This window comes from Protomyctophum parallelum (genome assembly GCF_964188405.1).
Source record: "Protomyctophum parallelum genome assembly, chromosome: 8".
NCBI lineage: Eukaryota > Metazoa > Chordata > Actinopteri > Myctophiformes > Myctophidae > Protomyctophum > Protomyctophum parallelum.
This window is the reverse complement of record NC_139703.1, coordinates 7,992,502-8,015,128: the sequence shown is the minus strand read 5'-3', so window position 1 is coordinate 8,015,128 and position 22,627 is coordinate 7,992,502. Positions and strand designations below refer to the sequence as shown.

At 42.7% G+C, this 22,627-nt stretch overlaps 1 protein-coding gene across 1 annotated transcript; it reads right to left on the bottom strand.

Moving 5' to 3' along the window:
• Nucleotides 1-391: 391 nt before the first annotated feature.
• LOC310863166 (protein SSUH2 homolog) lies at nt 392-21,145 on the bottom strand. Its single transcript, XM_083771328.1, has 12 exons — nt 21,002-21,145; nt 10,991-11,086; nt 10,467-10,551; nt 9,826-9,955; nt 9,428-9,491; nt 8,268-8,392; nt 7,116-7,178; nt 5,604-5,695; nt 4,662-4,754; nt 4,348-4,453; nt 3,374-3,481; nt 392-1,793 (listed from the first exon to the last, which is right to left on the bottom strand). Exons 1-12 carry the CDS (start codon nt 21,024-21,026, stop codon nt 1,659-1,661), a joined length of 1,122 nt encoding a protein of 373 aa, XP_083627454.1. The 5' UTR covers nt 21,027-21,145; the 3' UTR covers nt 392-1,658.
• Nucleotides 21,146-22,627: the final 1,482 nt, after the last annotated feature.

Here is a 22,627-nt window from a genome sequence, read left to right as displayed (position 1 = left end):
GTCCAATGGAGTTAAGAGGTTTTCTCCAAAGCACTTTTTACTACTTTCCATTGGTTCAATATTTTCGAAACAACACACAGACGTAAAGGGTGTTCAATAGCACTGATCTATGAAACAACACACAGACGTAAAGGGTGTTCAATAGCACTGATCTATGAAACAACACACAGACGTAAAGGGTGTTCAATAGCACTGACAAAAACCTAAAAAATTGAGTTATGAGGTTTCCTCCCGACAGCAACGAGTGTTTGTTACATTCATTCACTGTTAAACTAATACAAGTTATATATACTTATATATATTATATATACTGTACAACCGTTTGACTGCAGGATTACAGAGCAAAGGCATCTAATTACATATACTGTACACAGTATATCATATACTCACATACATCAGTGGTTTTCAACCATTCTCATATCAAGGCCCATTATTTATTCAGCATTTTGAGCCACAGACCACCATTTGATGAGATTTATTAGCCAAGACGTTGGATAATATTTTGTCCACAATTCCATCTAGTGTTGATGTTGGTACCATATATAGAGATATTGACAGGGAAACGTTGATCAAAAATAACAATTATTCTACATTCTCTAATTGTTCAGACTTCTTGTAAATTAATGCAGATGTATATCAATAATTTTACTCTTCAGAGCTTACAATAAAACGAATATGAAATAAAAACAAAATAAATCTCAACAGTTATTTTGATGCTTTGACCCCCTGGAGTGGCCCCCATTAAGGACCCCTGGGGGTCTCTGGACCACACTTTGAGAACCACTGATCTACTTTGGCATGGATATTACAGTGATAAGTTGAACCACTGATCTACTTTGGCATGGATATTACAGTGATAAGTTGCACATTAAGTGATCACACACACACATACAGATTGTCAATACAGATACAGACAGAACACACACTGTACATACATATGAGATTAACCCACTTAGACCTATGTTCGATTCTACAAATGTCTTCTAAATCATGACAGTTTTCAGAAAAACCTATGTTTCTATGTCAGTGGTTCACGTTGACATTTTCCATGTCAAGGAAGCCCAGAATTATCTGTATTTGGCCACGGACCCCCATCTGAAAATATGTAGTTTCAGGGACCCCTCCCAGAAGCAAATATTTGAGTTACAATTTTTCACTGTGAACAAATATATATTCAAAGATTTGTGCCACATTTTCACGATCTTTCTAAAATAGCAGATCTACAAGCTTGTACGAGCTTGTAGATCTTTTTCGATAGCTAAAGTATAACATTACAATCAGACTACAATAGTAGGAATGTCTGAAACTTAACAGACATACAGTACAGATATGTTGTGGATTATGAGAATATACTACTACATGTAATATATGATTTATCCATGATATATCTTCTATTAAAAAAAGAAATATATTTTACACAGACTAGTATCAAAATAATGAAAAGTTCGTTGTTTCCTTAGTAAAAAAAAAATGTAAACTGTACTTAGTGAAATGGAGGTTGGTGTGGGGTGTCTAATCCCAATCCCAGTCTGACATGAATACAAACAAAAACACAAAGTCCACTCCTCATCTCCTGCACTTCATTACCATTGTGTCAGCGCTAATGACACCTGAATTGCTCTCCAGGGACAAATAAAAGGTTTATCTTATCTTATTGCTTATAAAATAGTACAAGCTGAAGGATATTTGGACGTGTGGACTTTGTTCTCCATTCCGTACACAAAGTAGTCATAGTCCTTTCCGCTGTAAGAGTAGTGGGCGTGGGTCAGAGGTACCAGTTCGATGGTCTGTCTCTAGACAAAGAGAAAAAAAACCCAGCTTAAACACAGAGGTAATTGCATGTAAAACGTAAAAGACAATTCCCTGATGAAGCCATAGACTGCAAAGAAAATAGGATGAAATGTATCGATCTGACAACATGCACGCTGCATTTCAGAAAGGTCAGTAAAAGACTAGGAGTGGGTTGCACCAACTGGTCTTTAGTAAGCATAGTCCTACGTATGCTCCTTACTGCTAAAGCTATTGAAAAATAGCCGCTACGAGCTTGTAGGTCTGCTATTTTTGACTGACATAGAAACATAGCTTTTTTAGAATCTGATCTCAGGTCAAAATGGGTAAATATCAACTAGACCGGTGTCCGGCTGTAGAGCACCAACTCAGTAACGATGCAAGTTGGGGATCCATGCCCCACCCGGCTATGCAATACCCGCTGTACCCGTGTCAGAGTACCAGGTCCACCCATCTGTCTGTGCCCGTTTATGCCTATATATGGAGATTTCTGTATCTGTCTCTGTGTGTCCCTATATTCCTATAATCCATATATTCCATATATTATATGTGGGTCCGACTGACTTGACACCGGGCACTGCACTCCCTGTGGGGGTGTGGAACGACACCGGGCACTGCACTCCCTGTGGGGGTGTGGAACGACACCGGGCACTGCCCTCCCTGTGGGGGTGTGGAACGACACCGGGCACTGCACTCCCTGTGGGTGTGTGGAACGACACCGGGCACTGCACTCCCTGTGGGGGTGTGGAACGACACCGGGCACTGCACTCCCTGTGGGGGTGTGGAACGACACCGGGCACTGCACCCCCTGTGGGGGTGTGGAACGACACCGGGCACTGCACTCCCTGTGGGGGTGTGGAACGACACCGGGCACTGCACTCCCTGTGGGGGTGTGGAACGACACCGGGCACTGCACTCCCTGTGGGTGTGTGGAACGACACCGGGCACTGCACTCCCTGTGGGGGTGTGGAACGCGTGTGTTGAATTTGAAGTCAGTTGGGGCGAACGGTTCTCGAGTTACGTGGTTTACAGCCGTACACACGTACAGACAGACAGACGTACAGAGACGTCGTGCATTTATAGAGATATATAGAATCGACTTAGTAGAATTAGACATTAGTTGCACCAACCAAACTTGAGCTTCATCTCAATCACAGCTCAATCACATTATACTTTAGGAAAGTATGAGAATGAACAGTGGGACAACACTAACATGAGTATAAGGAAACATGTTTTGATTTCTAGGGACCATGCTGTGCGAGGAACCATCTCTGACATGTATAAGGAAACACCTCTCTGATATCTAGTCCAATGTACGGAAACATCTGCTTTCACAGGAAACAGGGCTTAAAGCCAAAGAAAATCCCAAGACTGAAAATGATTTTTTTGTTGCAAATCTGCACTGAGCACTTTAAGTCCTGAGGAAATGTGTCACTATGATGTTTACATTGATGTCTGCCTGGGCTTGCGATGTGTCATGTCTCATGTCATGTGTTTATTTTGTGATTGTGTGTGTGTGTGTGTGTGTGTGTGTGTGTGTGTGTGTGTGTGTGTGTGTGTGTGTGTGTGTGTGTGTGTGTTGTACCTGCTGCAGGATACGGCAGGTGTTATTGAAGCGACTGAAGTGGTCACTGATGGTTTTCCTGGAAACGTCACAGATCTCCTGATCTGGGAATCCCATGATGGGGTACACCTGGGAGGAGATGGGGGAGAAATCAAACACATGATGGGGTTCACCTGGGAGGAGATCAAACACAACTGAAGGAGCTGTGGTCATTTAAACCGACGGTGGTGAGTAGCCTAGCCTTTATGAACACAACTTACAGGCCGCTGTGCCAGCATATACACCGGTAATCAGCAACATTAAAAGACTGAAAAATATGCAAACCAAGTAACCAAAAAACTTTAAAAAGTTGCAACACCACACCACGTCTGTATGCTTTGTTACACCGCAAATACTGGTAACTTTAATTCATGTGAATGTACAGTATCTATGTTTGTAAGACTTACTTGACTTAAACCTGGTTGCCCTTTGGGGATCATAGGTCATTCTTCTCTGCTATGTTTGTAAGCCCCACAGTTAACCATGTGGGCATGTTAATGTGTTTGTTTTTAAGCAAATGTCAAATCCTCCTAATATTAGCACCAGAATACATGCAACAGGGGAGTGCCATTTGTAATTCATGGCATGTTATGTTCACTGTCTGACAAACGTATCAATCCTTCCATACATTATGGCTGGCAGTTAAAAAAAATCTACGTTAGTGATATGGATGTCAACCGCAAAAACACTTCTGTAATGAGATTTGCGCTGAAATTAACTAAATTAAGGCAACTGAGGAATGCAAAAAGACTAGTCCTGGTACTTATTTGGGGAAGTGAAGCTGTTGAAAGTGTGATTTTGGCTTGTTTCTCCATTTTAGGGGTGCAACTGTAACCAATTTCATTAAATCAATAGGGGTCAATACATTTAAAAGGAAAATCGATTAATAATCAATGCCTATTTTGGGCAAAAAAACAACCCGAGCATCAACATTGAGACATTATCCAACATTTTACCAGCAGGTTCTGATCGATGAAGAATGGATCTCCAGTCACTTTCTCAAACTTCTTGTCAGGGAAGTCTGGCTGGCGGTCAGGGACGAAATCACTAACATTGTTCTTCCTGCATCACACACACACACACACACACACACACACACACACACACACACACACACACACACACAGAGGAGAAAGAGACAGATACTGTATAGTGAAAGAGAGGAAGAGGTTTGAAGAAACTATGATTGTGCGTGCGTGCGTGCGTGCATGCATGCATGCATGCGTGCGTGCGTGCGTGCGTGCATGCTTGTGTACAATATGATACATACCATGTAACAGTGAGCTGGATGGAGTGGAGCAGGTTTTGGTTGCCATGGCAAACACTACACTCTTTATAACCATGGCCTCTACAGGACATACACCTGGAGGGGGGGAGGGAGAGGGGGAGGAGAGAGAGAGAGAGAGAGAGAGAGAGAGAGAGAGAGAGAGAGAGAGAGAGAGAGAGAGAGAGAGAGAGAGAGAGAGATCTGGTATGTTTAACCCATTGACTACCAGTCAAGGTATATATATATATACGTAACATTACTGCCAAACATTTTCTAAAGCATAGGTTTTTTTGTTTGATTTTCGAGGAAGCCATTTGATTCCACTCATTGGAAGATGAAGTCCATAACTATGTGTGGGAGACCACACATACAGACCAACCGTCCATGCTGTTTTCTTTTTTCCTTTATATTAACCTGTAAAAACATATTGAGACTGCGTCTCTTTTACAAGTGGGAACTGGCCAAGAGGCAGAAATAAAATTACACTTCAATACTACATCGCACATCTCAAATTACAGAACAGCAAATACATCCATGATACACCTAAAAGTACCTATGAAATATATACGACAAATCACCAAAGTGCTACTCTTTTAGTGGCAGGGCAAATACACAATGTACAAAATATAAACAGAAATAATAAATATATAGGCCCGAACAAAGGCTAGTACAGTACATATCCAAACATGTGTTGGACTGTACATCTAAGACGATCCTTTTGGAACTCCTCAAGGGAACTTTCAAAGCCAATTTTAGTCTGGACTGCAGGTCGTTCCACGACCAGGGGCCAAAGAAGGACATTTTTTTTACCCCCCTCGGATTTGAATGCTGGTACCATTTTTGACCAAATCGAATTTCTAGAAGTATTTGGAGTATTTGGAGAATGTAAGAAGGCAGATCAAATGAAAATATACCAATGATGCATCCTTTTGTCTCTTACTGTACCTCTTGTGACCTCTCCCATGACAGGAGGTACAGCGCTGTCCCTTCCCATGCATGGTCTTGTGTCCATGACCGTGGCAGAATGTACAGCGCTTCTGTAAACACAGAGACGGCGAAGAGGGTTTTCCATCAGCTATAGGGCTGCAACTATACATTATTTTCTTAGCGATAATCATTTGTTTATTTTATATGTGAATGAATCGACGCAAAACTATTCTTATTGATTTATGCAGCGGGCTATGTGTGACCAAATTTGACTGAGGGACTGCCATTGGATTTTCTTTTTAATTTTCGTTTTTTTCATGTCATATGAAAGCAGGGAATCACAGCTTCAAATAGAGTAATTGTCTTGCAGAAAACAGCGAGTTGAGAAAACAGGCTTGAAAGGTTCACTTCTGTGGTCTCATAACATTACATGTTTAAGCATTTATTACATAAATTATTTACATGTCGATTTCAGCTCTGACACTTATTTCACACATGTGAAGAGTCTACCTGTGCTATTAACTCATTTTGGGAAAGAAAAAAAAAGTTTTTCTTTTCTGGTGAAAAGCTGGAATTTGCGCGATGGCAGGCTCTCAGTCAAATCTGGTCACATATGGGTTTGTAGCTGCTAGTTATAAAGGACTTTGATTTAGGGCCCGTGACCACAGAAAGTGGTTTTATGAGCAGAGTAGCGTTTTTTGTGAGAGTTGTGTTAGCACAGATTGCTGTGCTTATAGTATCTGAAGACAACGTAAACAGGGACTTATCACGTCAGGTCATAAATCAATGGGTTGTGAACACCCCAGACAGTTTTTAAGTTGCTTGAGTCAGTATTTAGATATCTGAGATTAATTTTAACTGCCCCGCCCTCTTCCTATACAAACCCATTGTAACTATGATAGATTCATCAAACACCTGTCCTTTTTTTCTTGACTGATACGTGAGGTGTCTGTGTTTTTTCACTTACTGTATTAATTTATTTTTAATATACTGTATATATTTTTGTTCTCCTCCACAGCCCCTCATGTATTAGAAGGACAATGGCCCGGTTTCCCAAAGGACACATGGTGTAAGAGGTAAGCTGTTGCACATGCTCAGATGCCGTCTTGGCCACACACAGGAGCCTGTGAACATAGACATTTCGTGCATAGATGTGCCACGCAATGGTAGGCCTCAGGCCTGGTATGGTAGGCCTCAGGGAAACCGGGCCAATATCAGTCACCAGAAAAAAAGGAAGGGTGTTTCCGATGAATCTATCATGGTTAAAATAGAGTTTAAAGTTACAATTGGTTCATATAGGAAGCTAAAATGAATATCAAATATCTAAATACTCAATTGAGCAACTTAAAAACTTTTTTTTAAGTGACACATCCATTTAAACTACACATACAGAGCACAACATCCCATGTCAGCTTGTAGTACAGCTATTATGGCAGAATTCTTATGCCTATTATGACATGCCCTGGAAGCCCAGGGTTCATGTGGTCAATCTGTGCATACAGCGTGAAGTTAAAGGTGTGTCTTACGTACATTCCCCCGGCCGTGACACATGACACAGCGCGTTCTGCCACAGCCATGGCACTTGTGACACGTCTGAAACAGAAACACAACACACGGATGAAAAGCGCAGCCGGAAGTTTACAATATGCACAACAAAATATAGACATTTATCTTTTAGAAAGAATAATAATAACAAAAATAATAAAAGTTTTGTGTCAAAAAGCTTTAAATGGAAAAATGTGTTTTGAACAATGCTCCACGTCCAGTGGAGTAAAGTATATTTGTTCTGAGCGCATGTTCGAGCGCTAGTCCGACCGTAGCCTGGGGTCCACCCATGCTTTCTATGGCATAGGCAGCTCCCGGCAGGATCCGCCGGGAGAATCTAGACGCAGCTGCGCGACATGAGACTAATTAATTAGAGCGAGAGAGGAGTGTGTGTGTGTGTGTGTGCGTCAATTTAACAAAGGTGCAGACGATCAGAAATCAGCAGAGAGTGATCGACGTTTGCGCTACTGTATGCCGTGTTGAAGTGGACTCGGACCCAGACTTTTTTTTTCTCCCTGGAAATAAAAACGTCTGGGTTTCCGAGGCTAGTCCGACCGTTGTTCCCGCATGTTGGACTAATGCTCTGTCGGAATTACCATCGGATCCACTTTACTTTGTCTTTACAAAGCAGGAGTACATTTGTGTACTGTACCTAGCGCTGTTGGTCGTCGACTACCTTTTTCCACTGAGGAAAACTAAATGGAAACTAAATGAAAACTAAGCTATGATGACAAAACCAAGACTAAATATACTGACAATTTCGTCAACAAATAAAAACTAGACTAAAATGTTAGGAAGGGAATAGTGGACAAGAGATCCAGTATAACTCATTTTACAATTAGTTGCATGCTGAAAATAGCTGATCTACAAGCTCACAACGCGTCGCGCTGTGGGCTTGTAGATCGGCTATTTTCAGCAAGTGAAAAAAAACCGGTCATTATGGCGGCTTCAAGGCCCGCCAAAAATACATTTTATTCGACTAAATCAACTGTAGATTTCGACTAAAATCTTATGATATTTAGTCGACTAAAACTAGACACTAAAACATTCCAGGTGACTAAAATGTGACTAAAACTAAATGAAAACTATTCAAGAGACTAAAAGACTAAAACTGCCAAAAACAACACCTGTCTGTACCTTTACAAAGGAGGAGTGGGGCACTCGGACCTTCAGCACGGTGTCGGTGTACAGCTGGGGCATGGTCACGGGAACGTCCCAGGGGGGCGGGCTCATGCCGTACTGCGGACCATCCACTGGCTGACCTAATGGCACATGGTGAGTTGACAAGACATCAATCAATCTTTGCAAGGGTCTTCAATGTTTTTTGGAGGGCCATGGACCCCTCAGCTGAAAGAGAGATTAAGGGCCGATTCATACTCCTATTTTAGAGCCGAATAAAAGTCGGTTCGGCTCTGTAGAGCCTACAATTTGACGTAATTTGAGGTTCGGGGGGGGGGGGGGGCGGGGACCGTCCTAAAGTCGGCTCTTCGGTGCTACTGAAAATTTCTGACGAGCCGAAATCATTTCGGCACTACAGCGCCGAAGCAGCGGTAAAATAGGAGTATGAATCGGCCCTAAGATTAAGCAGAGAGCCCTACTATTATGCAGACTTTTTGATAGATTTCATAGATGTGTTTGACAGCACTATCATCAGTGTTGTGTAAATGACATGTATATGTATGTATATATATATGTTTGTTTTTTTGTACACGTTCATGTCAATGTGTATTTTCAAACATTTAACCACTGGGAGGAACCCACAAAGTGACATTTGGTTCTTTTTTCTCCCAATCTACACCAAATCGCTATTTTCGGCGAATTTTACCACCAAAATGTGGATGCTAGGGTTCAAGTGTTTAATGCAAAGAAAGGTTCCTAACACACAAAGATTCAGCAGCCCCCCTGCATTAACTCTGATAACACCCTAGGTTCCCAGACACCCTGTTGAACACCCATGATCTAGAGAAAGACTGAGTTAGTTAGTTATACTGTAGCAAGCAAGCACATGTGCAGTGGTTGGAGGTGGTCTGCCTACTCTTGAGAATTGAGAATTGTAGACCCCTGTGTTGGGTTGGACACAGATTTTACTTGTGAAGTGAGTCGTGACAATACAGATTGATTCTGACTGGATGATAGCAATAAGCCATTAGACAGCCATAGATTAGACGGCCATTAGACGGCCATTAGACAGCCATAGAGCCGCCATCTTGGCTGTTCAGTTGCAATGACCTCACTCTGTTAGGACGGAGAGGGAGACAGAGACAGCGGATTGTAGCTTCAGCTAATCATGATCTTACCAGGGCAGTAGGGTTCACACTCCCAGGCACTGGTTCTGGTTTCAGTGAAGGTCTCCAAACGATACTGTTACGAACAAGACAAAAGGTCTCGTGTTAGGAACACACTGACTGAACCGCATCTCACCATCCGGGTTGGGTTTGGATTTTTTTCTGTTTATTTGGCGCTTTTGGGATAGACAGTGGAAGGGCTCTCGGAGCATCCTTGCAGTAGAACAGTGGTTCTCAAAGTGGGGGTCCCCCGGGGGTCCTTGAGGGGGTTCCAGGGGGTGCCCAACAAAATGGAAGCGTACATTATGTCTGTTCTACAAATGGAACCAAAGTGACCAAGTAGACCAGGTAATCAAGCCAAACGCATGACCAAATACATAGTTTGAGAATCACAGCAGTAGAACTGGTACCCTGTAGACGGTGACTGGTTTGATGTCTTTGAATGTCAGGTTCCTGGCCGGCTTGGAGCTGTATTTCCACTTTGACTCCACAAACTTCACCAAGGCTTCCCTGGCCGCATCCTCTGACAGAGTGGGGACCCTGAATGAACACAAAGACACAAAGACACCTCCATCACCTCAAACCCAGAATGAAAGGAACCTTCACCTCGAAGAGGCCTCAGAAGAAAACGGCATTCTCCAAAAGAGGAGACGAGGCCCTACTCAAAGCCATAGAAGATATCAACAAGTTAATTCAAGTTAAGTTAATAAAAGGAAAGTATTGACTCAAATTAAAAAGACAGAAATAGCAAGAAGAGAAGATTAAGTACATGGAGGAGAAGAGGAAATGGGAGGACTGGGTCCAGAAAATGGAAGAAGAATTTAAAGGCAAAGACAAAGAGAGGAAGGAGGAGAAAAAGAAGTGATTCAAGTGGTTAATGTAAAGACAATAAAGAAAAGTTCCTATCACACACAAATATTCAGCTGTAGTAACTCTGAGAACACCCTAGGATTCCCAGATCCACTGTTGAACAGCCATGATCTAGACTAGAGAAAGACACTGTGTGTGCGACACTGTGCGTGCGTGCGTGCGTACGTGCGTGCATGCGTACCTGACATGGGGCACAGAAGTGTTCCTGTCCTGCTCAGGCTGGGGGTTGTAGGCAGGAGGAGGAGGGTACAATGGGTTGTCATCCCCTGGACACACACACACACACACACACACACACACAAGCTTCATTAGATCACAGATACCAGAGACAACAAGAGATGAGTCAAGACGAGACGTATAGTCTCACGTGGCCAGACGAGTGGACATCTCCACATGCCGATATGTCTGGTGAGTCGTGACATCTAAATTCATAAAGTCTCCGTGGAAACAATTCAAAGACTTCAAGACATTAGGGCGGTCCTTCAGATTGGGACAGAATCAGGATTGGTCTCCAAAGCAGTACTGGGTGTAGGTTGGTGTGGTTTCCTCCACTGTTCTAGTCCCTACATTGAATGTAGAGGTCACCAGATGTATCAGTAGGTGGAGATCTACAATTGTCTGTCTATGTGAGACCACAATGTAGTACACTATGCACACAGCATAACAAAGAACGCACAACATGGCCGAGAAGAGAAGAGAACTTGCCTCCTCCTCCGATGCCCTGGTAGCCATGCACATTGTCCAGCCAGCCAGGAGGTGGAGCTGAAGGTCCCTCCTCTGGGATGTTGGGATCAAAAGCGCCTATTGGAATGGGCGGAAAGAAGGTCAGAATTATTTAATTCACTACTAATCTCAAGAGAGCTAGGCCCACCCTGCAGGCCACACCAAGAACAGGATCGCCTCGCTGGCAGCTTTCTGATCCGGTCCAGACAGAGCCTCGTGTTACCAGGCGGCAGAAACTAGAGTGGATAATGGATGTCGATATACATAGCTTTTGCTCCTCTACAACGATTCCCCTTGGTCAGAGGTATCATAATGTTAGGGCCTACTGTAGAGTGTTTGTGTGTATGAGAACGGAATGTGATGTACAGTATGAACATGATGATGTATGATGATAAGAGCGCCCCTCACTTCACACAAGTGTGCTTTTTCTCTAAACCATTACATGGTGGGCCAGAACACAATCAATGGCTAATTAAGGAACTGGAAAATGTGGCTATCCACCTTAAATATACGTATACGTAATATGTAATGATTTCATGCAGGCCACACCCTGGAATGTGGCCCTTAGAGGATATTTAATTAATCAAAAGGTTTAAAAAAGAACATCTGGAGACAGACATTCAGTTATTTTTGAACAAGAGCTCTTTCATGGTTCGAGGTCTCTTCGAGTTATCGTTTAACTTTAAGGCGTGTGAAACTCAGTCCGTTTTTTTGTGCGAGAGGTTTTTCATCCAAAGGTCTATAACTTTAGAGGAAAGTTGACAGTGAAAACAGAACATTCAAAGAGAACAATGGAAAGATCCTACCCGTTGTCCATATACCCTATCTACATGTACAGTACATGTGGGACTGTAAGTCAGATATTGTCAGTTATTTATAAAGGCCAGACATTATAGCTGGTGGGCCAGTTCTGGACCCATGCTGCTGCCTACTGGTATATGCATGTTTTATTGTAACTCGTAGCGACTGGCATGACCCGGCGAGACCAGGCTACTCGATTCGGCATTTATGTGGGAGCATTGGTCCGCCAATCGGATATATACACAGGTATATATCGGGGAATAGGTTTGGCCTCTAGATCGGATCACACTAGTCTGTAGTCTGTCCGAAAACCAGGCTCCCTGAAAAGCCTGGTGTTGGCTGTTGACACAAGGATATAGAGGTACCATGGGCGAGTTGGTTGAGTGAGAACTTGTTGATGATAACTTGTCCAACTGGATCTAAGAATAACTGACTATGACGACTGATATGCTTGTGGCCAGAAATTAACCCGGCCAGGCTGCAGATAGTCAACATCAAAGTTGAATGGGTTAAAACAATTAAACCGAAAACAAATAATTATTTGCAATTGAGCAGTGTTTGATGTCCATAAGGCGAGGCTTGAAATGGTTTTACGTACCATCGTGCTGACTCATGGGTATTGTATGTTTGTGTTTGAACAGAGGCCACACCTTAAGACAAGACACAGGCTTAAGTAATTTATACAGACGATGATTGATGAAATGTATACAACTAGCAGTTCGGGCCGGGGCCTCACATCCACGCTACGCAGCCCTCACATCTCTCTCTCCTCGTCTCCCCCCGCCTTCTCTCTCTCTCCCCCCATTCTCTCTCTCTCTCTCTCTCTCTGGGCTCCATTAAGCAATTCATATAATATGACATATAATATTACAGTTTTATGAGCTGGGGGCGTGTTGTATGTCATATTGCAATTTTGGGCATGTTAACCCATTCTGACCTGAGATCAGATTCATACAAGGTTTCCACTGGACACACACTGGTCTGATTAACCCATTCTGACCTGAGATCAGATTCTAAAAAATGTCAGTCGTTCTTCGATTTCTCAAAAAATAGCAGACCTACAAGCTCCTATGAGCTTGTAGATCTGCTATTTTTCAATAGCTAAAGCATGACATGATGCTAACACCAAAATGGGTGCCCGGTCAGAATGGGTTAAGAAGCGCTTTCGACACCCCGTGGATTGCGCAAAACGGCCTTGGATTAGTCATGGGTGTGTTTAAGGAGTGTTTGAGACGTACCCAATCAACATGTCCGTACTATTCTCTTTACCAGTCAGCTGATGTCACATACGGAATGCGCACTTTGGGGATCGTGGTATTACATTTCTTCAGGCTGGCACCATAGAAGACATGACATGACTTTGTCACATTTGGGTTAATTATTCCTATTGCACTGCATGCTGTCACCTTTATGCCTCAAAATAATTTGTTTCTATTGAAAAACACCAGTAAAATAACGTTTATTATATTTTATTTCATTCAAGTCATGATGAAGGAATGAGTTGAATTCTGCTGCTTAATGCTGTGCCTGCGGCCCCGATGGTATATGGTCTTCGCTCGTAGCATTTTATGAAAGCAAACTTCCCAAGGATTATGGAGATGTTTTTATTTATTTTTAAGGTTAAGAAATGAAAGAATTATGGCCGTTTCTAATCTCAACATTTTACAAAAAAAAGACGCAAAAAGAGGCTGTTGCCATGTCTCATAGAAACAAGTAAATAGGTCTATAAAAATAAGCGCATATAACAGGGATCTGTAACCTATTTTAAATGAAGTGCCATGTTTTTATTTTCTAGATAGTGAGTCTGCCACATTAAAATAAAAAAACATATTTTGATTGTCCACAAATATAAAGTTATTCCTTCTTTTTAAATATGTTCTTGCACATTGTTATAATGATCATTATATATATATCCCCCTGCAGTCAGAGTTCATAGTTTTAATGAATGAATGTGATGCATTGTGAGCTGGTATAGATCTGCTATTTTCAAAAGTAATCTTGGAAAATTTTTATTTAATTTTTGGATTAGCCGTCCTTAGTTGGGCAAATGCATTCATCTGGGGATCCTTGACATGGGAATGTGCTGTGTGAGGATCACTGGTTTAAACAACATTAGGAGAAAAGCCCAAATAACCACTTTAGAAACAAGAAAAGCAACCACAACTAGTAGGCTACAACTACCAATATTTACAAGCAACTTTACAGAAAAAGAAGCCGCTTATAATAAACAGACATGGCAACACTCCAGCAGCCTCCCAGAGCCGCTCAAGTGTAAAATCAAACAGTGCTTTTTGCGTTTATGAGGTGGTCAGACCCACGTCTAATCGTTATGCGCTGAGTGTTTTTAGGTCAAGGGGCTTAATAGCAAATTGCGCAAAGCGAAAATAATTAACATATGGACACTCCCACAATGCTAAAATATTCAGGAACGCCGTATGCCATATGTGTGTGCGTTCAACACGGGCCGATATGCCTTTCATAATACGATTGTGCGCAGAGCGAGGGCAATTTATGTATTACCCCATTGTAAAACGGATCTTCAAAATGGCACCCTGTCTCTGTCTCTCTCTCTCCCCATTCTCTCTCTTTCTCTCTCTTTTGCTCCCCTATGACTCTCTCACCCCCTTCTCTCTCTCCCCCTCTTCTCTCTCTACCCCCCCCCCCCCCTCTCTCTCTTCTCTCTCCCTCTCTCTCTCTCCCCCCCCCCCTGGTTCCATTCTAGATTATTCCAGTTCCAGTTCCGAACCAACTTTTAGAGTTCCGAACCAATTAATTGGAAACATTGACTCTGACTGACTCTGACTGCTTAAAAGCGGATATTAGTATTAGCTCCTAATCCCACCTGCAAGTATATGTAAATAAAAAAATCAGTGTCAAAGTTCACCTGTTCCTATACAAATGCATCAGTGGTGCACGCATGTTTCAACAATCAGTCACCCATCCAGGCATGTATGGCCTCATATTGGCAAGAATGTAAAAAACCAACACAAATTACCAGAATATTTTCTAAAAAGAAAAGAAAAACAAGTTAACCTGTCATTAAGGACATACTAATTACTATTTCTGAAACTGAAAAAATACAGTAAACAATAGAATCAGTCCAATGTCTATGTTATTGCAAAACACTTAATAGTAGGGAGTGTTCAGAACAGAATCCATGTCGATGGCTAAAGGGATAAGTAGCACTACCTTGCATATTTACAAAGATACATTTCAAAGACCTGCATTAAGCCTCATCTTACAGTAAAGATAAACATGTCGGTGAACAAACCTGCTCTGCCTAGACTAGAGGATCTCTTCTTAAACCAGCTGATTTTCAACTAAAATAGGCCTTTTCCCATGTCCAAGTCTATTGTTAATGAAATGTTTAAACTAAAGGCTCATTGTCAGTACCATTCTTGGATACAGGTTGGATGGTAGTGCAAGGTGTTCTTGCTCAAGGGCACTTTGGTATTTGATCCTGGTACTTTCCAAGTTTCCATACCAGGATCACTTTCCATACAGTACATATAATCGTTTTTCTTACTTCCATGCAACTTGATTAGAGTAACAGGTGCGTTCGCCCCTTTTCCATCTCGCCCCACTACTCTACCTAGCTGTAAATAACAAGAGAGAGAGGGAGAGGTGTCTGCTAAATCATAATGCCCCCACACAGTAACTCTGTCATTTCTCGACCGTTTCGGACGTGGGGCGGCTCGTCGGAACCGGGCTGGCACCCTGGGCGTGTTCCTATTGGTCTGGAAGTTCTGGGGACCCACACACGGAGTTGCACCACTCAGTTCACACGGGTGTGATTTTTTCTCCTTTAAGTGATGGGCTGTCCACAAGTTATGCTGCACCCCGATGGCTTCATCGTTTAATTTGTCAGCGCTATCATCAGTGTCGTGTGAATGTAAATGTGTTTGTTTACACCTTATCTTTGCTAACAACATGTTGGATTTATGTGTATTGTCAGACATTAAAATGTTTTGAAAATAAAAGAAAAAAAACGTAGATTTAGAACAGTGGTTCTCAAAAATAGCATATATACTGTACAAGCTTGCAGCTGTGAGCTTGTACATCTGCTTTATTAGGGCTGTCAAAATAACTGAGTTAATTATAGTTAACTAATTGTGTAATTAATTAGATTAAGAATTTTAACGCAATTAATCCATGCTTGGATGACCCACCCCATACATTCCATAATCCCAAACACTATCTAAGCCCTATCTGGATAGGACGGTTATCGCCATAAAAGGCTGCACAATTGACATAGGCAGCGGCCCAAATCAATGTAAACATGGCTTCACTACATACCGTACAGTACAGTACAGTACACACACAGGGGTCCAACTGAGAGTGGAATAACGTTGTGACTTGTGAGAGACAGAGAGACACCATCCTGCCACACTCGATTTGTTATGAAGAATAAAACATACACATACGGTACGTATGCTAAATGTATATATCTTTCCATTCCCACAACACTACTATACAGAAAAACATTGCATATTTTGGACATAGTTTGAATGGTGATTAATCATGAATAATTAATTAATTCTGAAGCTGTGATTAATCTGATTAAAAGTTTTAATCATTTGACAGCCCCTACACACACACACACACACACACACACACACACACACACACACACACACATACATGAATATATATATATTTTTAACACATATATTCTCTTCAGGGGGGTTCCCTGGCACGGTCAGATATAGCAATTTGGGGGTCCAGTTTCAGAACCACTGCCCTAGGAGTCATGGCTGGGTCCCCTGTTGAATACCCGCCCCTCTTTTAAAGGCCAGAAGGTTTCCTTGATACAGTTGTGAATCAACAAATAGACTGTAGAAAAGAAATATGTTTATTATGATATAATATTACACAATGGTGCATTAATTGACATACTTCCGGGCCACTGTGAAGCAATTAGGCATGTGCCTGTGTTTTTACTCGATCTGAATGCCGGCTCACAATACAAGGGGGCCTATTCCTAGGGGTACTTTTCATTTCCAGCATTTCCTCTTAAGGCCACCACACTGCTGTGGGGCTAAACATATGACACAAAGTTAATGAGGTTAGGTCACTGTATACAATACCTCTCAGGATCAGGGTTAAAAATATCAATGACAGGGTGTTTCCACCCAAATCCTGTGTGACATTAATAAATATACACAGTACTATGTAGTATGTACTGTATACGCACACGCGCACACACACACACACACACACACACACACACACACACACACACACACACACACACACACACACACACACCGTACATACATACATAAATTGGAATGAGTATGTGAGTGAGCACATGAGGGAGACAGTCAATAGTCAAATGAGCAAAATGCATGGAGTAAGCGAGCAAGTAAAACAAAATAGAGGCACTCTGGAGGGAAGACAGAGAAAGAAATGAAGAAAATGAATTGTGCGTGGGAGAGAGAGAGGGAGAGGTGGAAGGCGAGGGAAGGATAACACGCAAGAGAGGGGGGAAAATTGAGTAAAGTGGGAGGGGGAAAATAGAGCGCCGCGAGAGAGTGGAAGAATGGAAAAACAAAGCATTGTTGATAACATTGACATAAACAATGTATTCCAACATTCCCCAACAGATGCATATACTGTTGTTGGGGAATGTTGGATATTATAGCTGTAATGTGATATATTTAGTTAAAACAAAAACATAATTGTTAACAAGTTAAAGTCCTATATTCTGATAGTAATCTTTGCTAGCAGACCCGGGGGCCAACCGTGGCACAAGGGCAGCTTTTTGATATGGCCCGCGGCTTCCTTCCTACAATGTGTTATTTATGGCCTGCCAGTATAGTCATGTGTAAATCATACATACAAAAAAATCACACCCGTGTGAACCGAGTGGTGCAACTCCCCTCTCCACCCCCCCCTCCCCCTCTCTTTCATTAGCAGGCAACAGTCTCTCTCTCTGTTTCTGGCACAACAGCGCCCCTACTGGTACTCATACTGGTGCTCATTAACCAACACATAGGTGAACAACACATAGGTGAACACGGACATTGCTGTTCCTTGGAGTGGTTGCACCACTCAAAACTTAACCTGGGCAGATAAGCTACTTCAGTACTTTCTCAGTAGAATCTGTATGTGACAACCAGGTATAGTCTGGTGACCACCGGAGAGACGGGTGACAGCCGGAATGTAGACGGCACCCGGGTGAGCAGTATGGGTTAGCGCCCCAGCCTGTGTCCTCCGTGAGGAGGAAGCCCAACAACCCTCGGTGAGGCCTTTGGGAGGGCCATGCAAGCAGCAAGCGGAACCGCAGCACCATGACCCTGCGGAACCATTGCCCACCACTCCTGAATGAACTGTCTGGTGCTGGGACTCTGGTGCAACGCACAGGTCCTCGCTCTACTCCTGGTGAGAGCAGGAGTGGGCCTGGTGAGACGTAGGAGGGGCCCAGCCAGGAGACAACCCACAGAGCCTAGTCCCTCCATGTGCCAGAAGTGTACCTCCCAGCCCTGGCAGAGTAGTTCTGGAGTAGTTCCAACGGATTGTGTGCCCCTGGTTTTTCCCTAGTGGGACTGATTGAGGGTAGCTACTGGGACGTAAGTCGGGACTTGATCACTCCCGGCTGGGTCGCCTGAGTGAGGGGTATGATGTTGAGAGACCGGAAAACCCGTTGACCTCAGGATACATCACTGAGGATACGTCCCAGGTGCATCCATGCGATGTTTTTTAGTTATAGTTGTATAAAGGATTCCTAACTGCTGTGTTGTTACATTTGGCTACACATTTGAACAAACTGTAAATAATAATAGCAATGTAGTGCATGCATCATGCACGTTATGAAATGCTGAATAAATGTGGGATATTTTTGCTTTTGTTCACAGCACAGATTACATTTGGGGATACACTGCCTGTCATCAATATTAAGCACATAATATGGAGATCCCTGATGTCATCAATATTGGCCAGCAACTCATCTGACCTCAAACCTCAAACCCTTAGCTGACCTGTTCTGACATTCCATATGTTGATCCTTCCCCATCCGTCCTTCCTCTTTAATGTCTCCCTTTTGACTGATACCTGTCCATTTAAACTCTAGACGGGCCCGTCCCAAAGTTATTAGTGCAGCTGCGCCCGGCAGCTGGCGGAAACTAGAGCTCTCAACAGGCCCGGAAATTAAGGCCCGGCCCTACCTGGACCCTCAAGACACTGCCCCCACTGGGCCGCTGCCACCCTTAGATCTCCATATATGGAGCTGACCTGTTATGACATTCCATATCTTGATCTGACCTCATCAAACCCTCAGTGATGTAAATAGGTTTTCAATGTAATGGGTCCCGGGACCCAGGAGTGGTCTTTTAGATGGGTCCCATGGACATTTTATGAGTCCCACTTCAACCACGTTAGGAGTCAAATTTTTACAAATTGCAGCATTTAACTCCCATTTCATCTTATATGGTTATATGGTTATATTCATGTAGAAAATGTATGAAAGAAAAAAACACAATTCTAAGGGCCGATTCATACTCCTATTTTACCGCTGTTTCGGCGCTGTAGTGCCGAAATGATTTCGGCTCGTCAGAAAGTTTCAGTAGCGCCGAAGAGCCGACTTTAGGACGGTACCCGCCCTAAATAGCACCAAATTACAGTACAGTGCCGAGTACAGTAGTGCGTCCATGGGACCCCCAGAAAGGCACCCTATTAGCATAACTGAACCCTGTACACTCAAGACACGCTCCATATATGGCCAGTACAGAATTCATTCCATATGTTGATCTGACCCCCCATGCCAAAGTGCCAGCGCTCGCCCAGCAGTTTGCTGTCACCAAGGCGGATATGTTGATCTGACCCCCATGCCAAAGTGATAGTGCTCGCCCAGCAGTCTGCTGTCACCCAGGTGGATGCGTGCACGTGACCTTTAGGGGTGACAGGGCGAGGTCACTTCGCCTGAGGGCTACTTGCCTACTCGCCTGAGGGCTACTCGCCCTCAGGCGTCTTACTGGTTATTATGGTCCAAAAGTATACAGGATGACAAGAGATACAGTCTGCCCTAAATGTACTGTATAGTATTGTATGTAGAGGGACAGTACATGTTTTGGAGATAACACCAGAGAGACCAGACTGAGATGGTTAGACATGTACAGACTAGGAAAGGATACCGGGTAGAAGGATGCTAAGTTTGAGACTGCCAAGCAAGAGGTCTAGAGCAGCGGTTCCCAAACCTTCTTGGCCATGCACCCCCTGTACCTCCAGACCTAGCTGACGCACCCCCCCCCCCCCCCCCCCCCCCCCCACATGGAAATATAAATTGCATAAGCTATATAGACATATATTTCCTTATATGCACATATTACGCAGTATAGGCTATATTCTGCATATACTTGCCATGTATTGGCATAATATGTTAACATATTTAAAATGAAGCCATAGCAACACCATTAGCTTTTTCATGTTGCGCACCCCGCCTATAGGTGCTTGTGCACCACAAGGGGTGCACGCACCACAGGTTGGGAACCACTGGACTCTAGAGGAAAACCAAAGAGGAGATGTATGGATGTAAAGTGAAAGAGGACAAGAAGTTATAGTCTGTGTGAGAGAAGAGGAGGAGGCAGAGGATAGGGTCAGATGGAGGCATGCAGATGATGTGCTGTGGGGAATCAATCACTGAAGGGAACAGCCCTAAAGGATAAGATGATATTACTTTGTTTACAATACTGCAGTCAAAATGTTACTTGCATGAGTAAAAGTGCAAAAGTAAGCTATTGGCATCAAAATATATAGGCTACTTAAGATACCAAATGTTAAAGTACTCATTATAGGATGAGAATCATATTATTAGATTGTAATTACTCTATTTAGAAATGCATTACTGAGTTCATCCCAAAAAAGGAGAAAAAGAAAAAAAAGCTGTCAAATAATCGTACTGGAGTACAATATTTGCCTCTGAGATGTACAAGAAGTAGGCCTACATGCAAAAACCCATTCAGTACAGCTGAATCTGACTTGGCAGATTTAACTTCATTATGATAAATCTAACAGAATAGGGAGAGCAAAACTTTCCACTGCAATTAGACAGATTTGAGCTGCTCACATAGTGCTCAGTGCAGAACATAATAAGACTGTTGGGTGGGTGTCTGTCTGTCTGTACGACTGGCTAGTAGCTAACTAATCATACTAACTACTTTTTAATGCTGATGTGGGGATTCTGCTGCTACTCACCCAGATCTTCGTCTTTATCGACCATTCTCAGTCGTTCTGGTCTGTTTGAAGTGAATGGTATCAGCGCTACTACTACTACTACTACTGTACTGTACTAGTGTTGTTTAAACCGAGTCTACTGTATGTGGAGTGATTAAGGAACGGGCGCATACGTCACGTTCTTCAGCGTTTCTAAACTTCACCGAGGAAAAAGAAAAACGGAAGACTGTTGATTCAAGGGAGGGTGTTCGTGGTCACGTGGTTGGACCGACGGTACGATGAATAAAGTTAAAAATACAAATTACACAATCTTTACCTTTGGAAAATAAATGGTTCGAGTTAAGACAGATATGATAATGTAATGTAAAACACTTTGAGGCAGGCTATTTTACCGCACGCGACTGGTACCGGTCGAGTTGACCTCTCCTTGTTTAATATACTCCTTGTTTTTCAATCAACGTTTACACAGTATGTGTTCATCTTTGACCAAAATAGTCAATAGCGTCGAGGATGAACGCAGATCATGAAGAGAGGGGGGAGGTTTACTGCAGGCTTATTTATTAATATGTTTATTGTGTATTTCATTGCTGGGACATGCATTTGACTGTCAACAAAACATTGGATTTTCTTCGAGTAAACAACTAGTGGAGAGGAGTCTGATCCCTCTAGTCTAGTCCCAGCCTCCCAGGCAAGAGATAATTTAATTTTACACAGGGCGTGGATTCAAAGGAATGAGAGTCCCGCAGCGCCCCCTGGGGGGGTCAAAAAAGTATTTAATGCGCAGGTCCACTGGTCCAGTAATATGGGAGCAGAACAAAAATAATAAAAACATAAACAAAAACAGCATTAAAATAGGCAAGCAGTTAAAACAATCGGACAATAGCAAAGAGCATAAAACAGTGGCATATCAGGCAAGGACAGTGGTACAAAAATAAGAACAGAGATTTTAAAACTCAACTAAAAGCAAGAGTGAAGGGGTGAGTTTTAAGCTGTCTTAAAGATGTCTATAGAGGGTGCCTGTCTGAGTTGTAGTCAGGTTACTCAGTCTATGTTTATTCCAGGCCGTTGGCCCATAGAAGCAGAAAGTCTCACCATATTTCTTTTTTTTTGTGTTATCAAATGTTTTTTATTTTAGACAAAAAATCACAATAGAACATGTTAACATCATGAATGAAATAAAGAAAACAAAACACATAAAAAATAACACAACAGCAAAAGAAAGGAACACAAAACAAACAATCCCACCCACCCCTCCCCCCGGGACCAAAGATGACACAAATTGACAGGACTCCTACCACTGTGCAATAGGGAAAAATAAAGAAATAATGACTAAATCATGTTCTTAACCATATCTGCAATATCAGACCAAATATCAATGTTTTCTTCTTTCGCTCCGTGCATGCAATCTTGCTGTAGACAATTCCATATAGATGATATCTAGAAAGGTCAAAGCCCATTGGCGAAACGTCAATGTATGCTCACCATATTTCTTATAGTAGCCACCTTTTTAGGGAGTTTGAATAGGCCAGCAGTGGAGGACCTGAGGGGGCCATGTGCTTTTCAAATATACCACTTTTTGTAGAATGGCACGCCAAAGACCACTTTTGGAGCTCGCCCTACCTCATAATTCCATTGTATCCTTTCCTT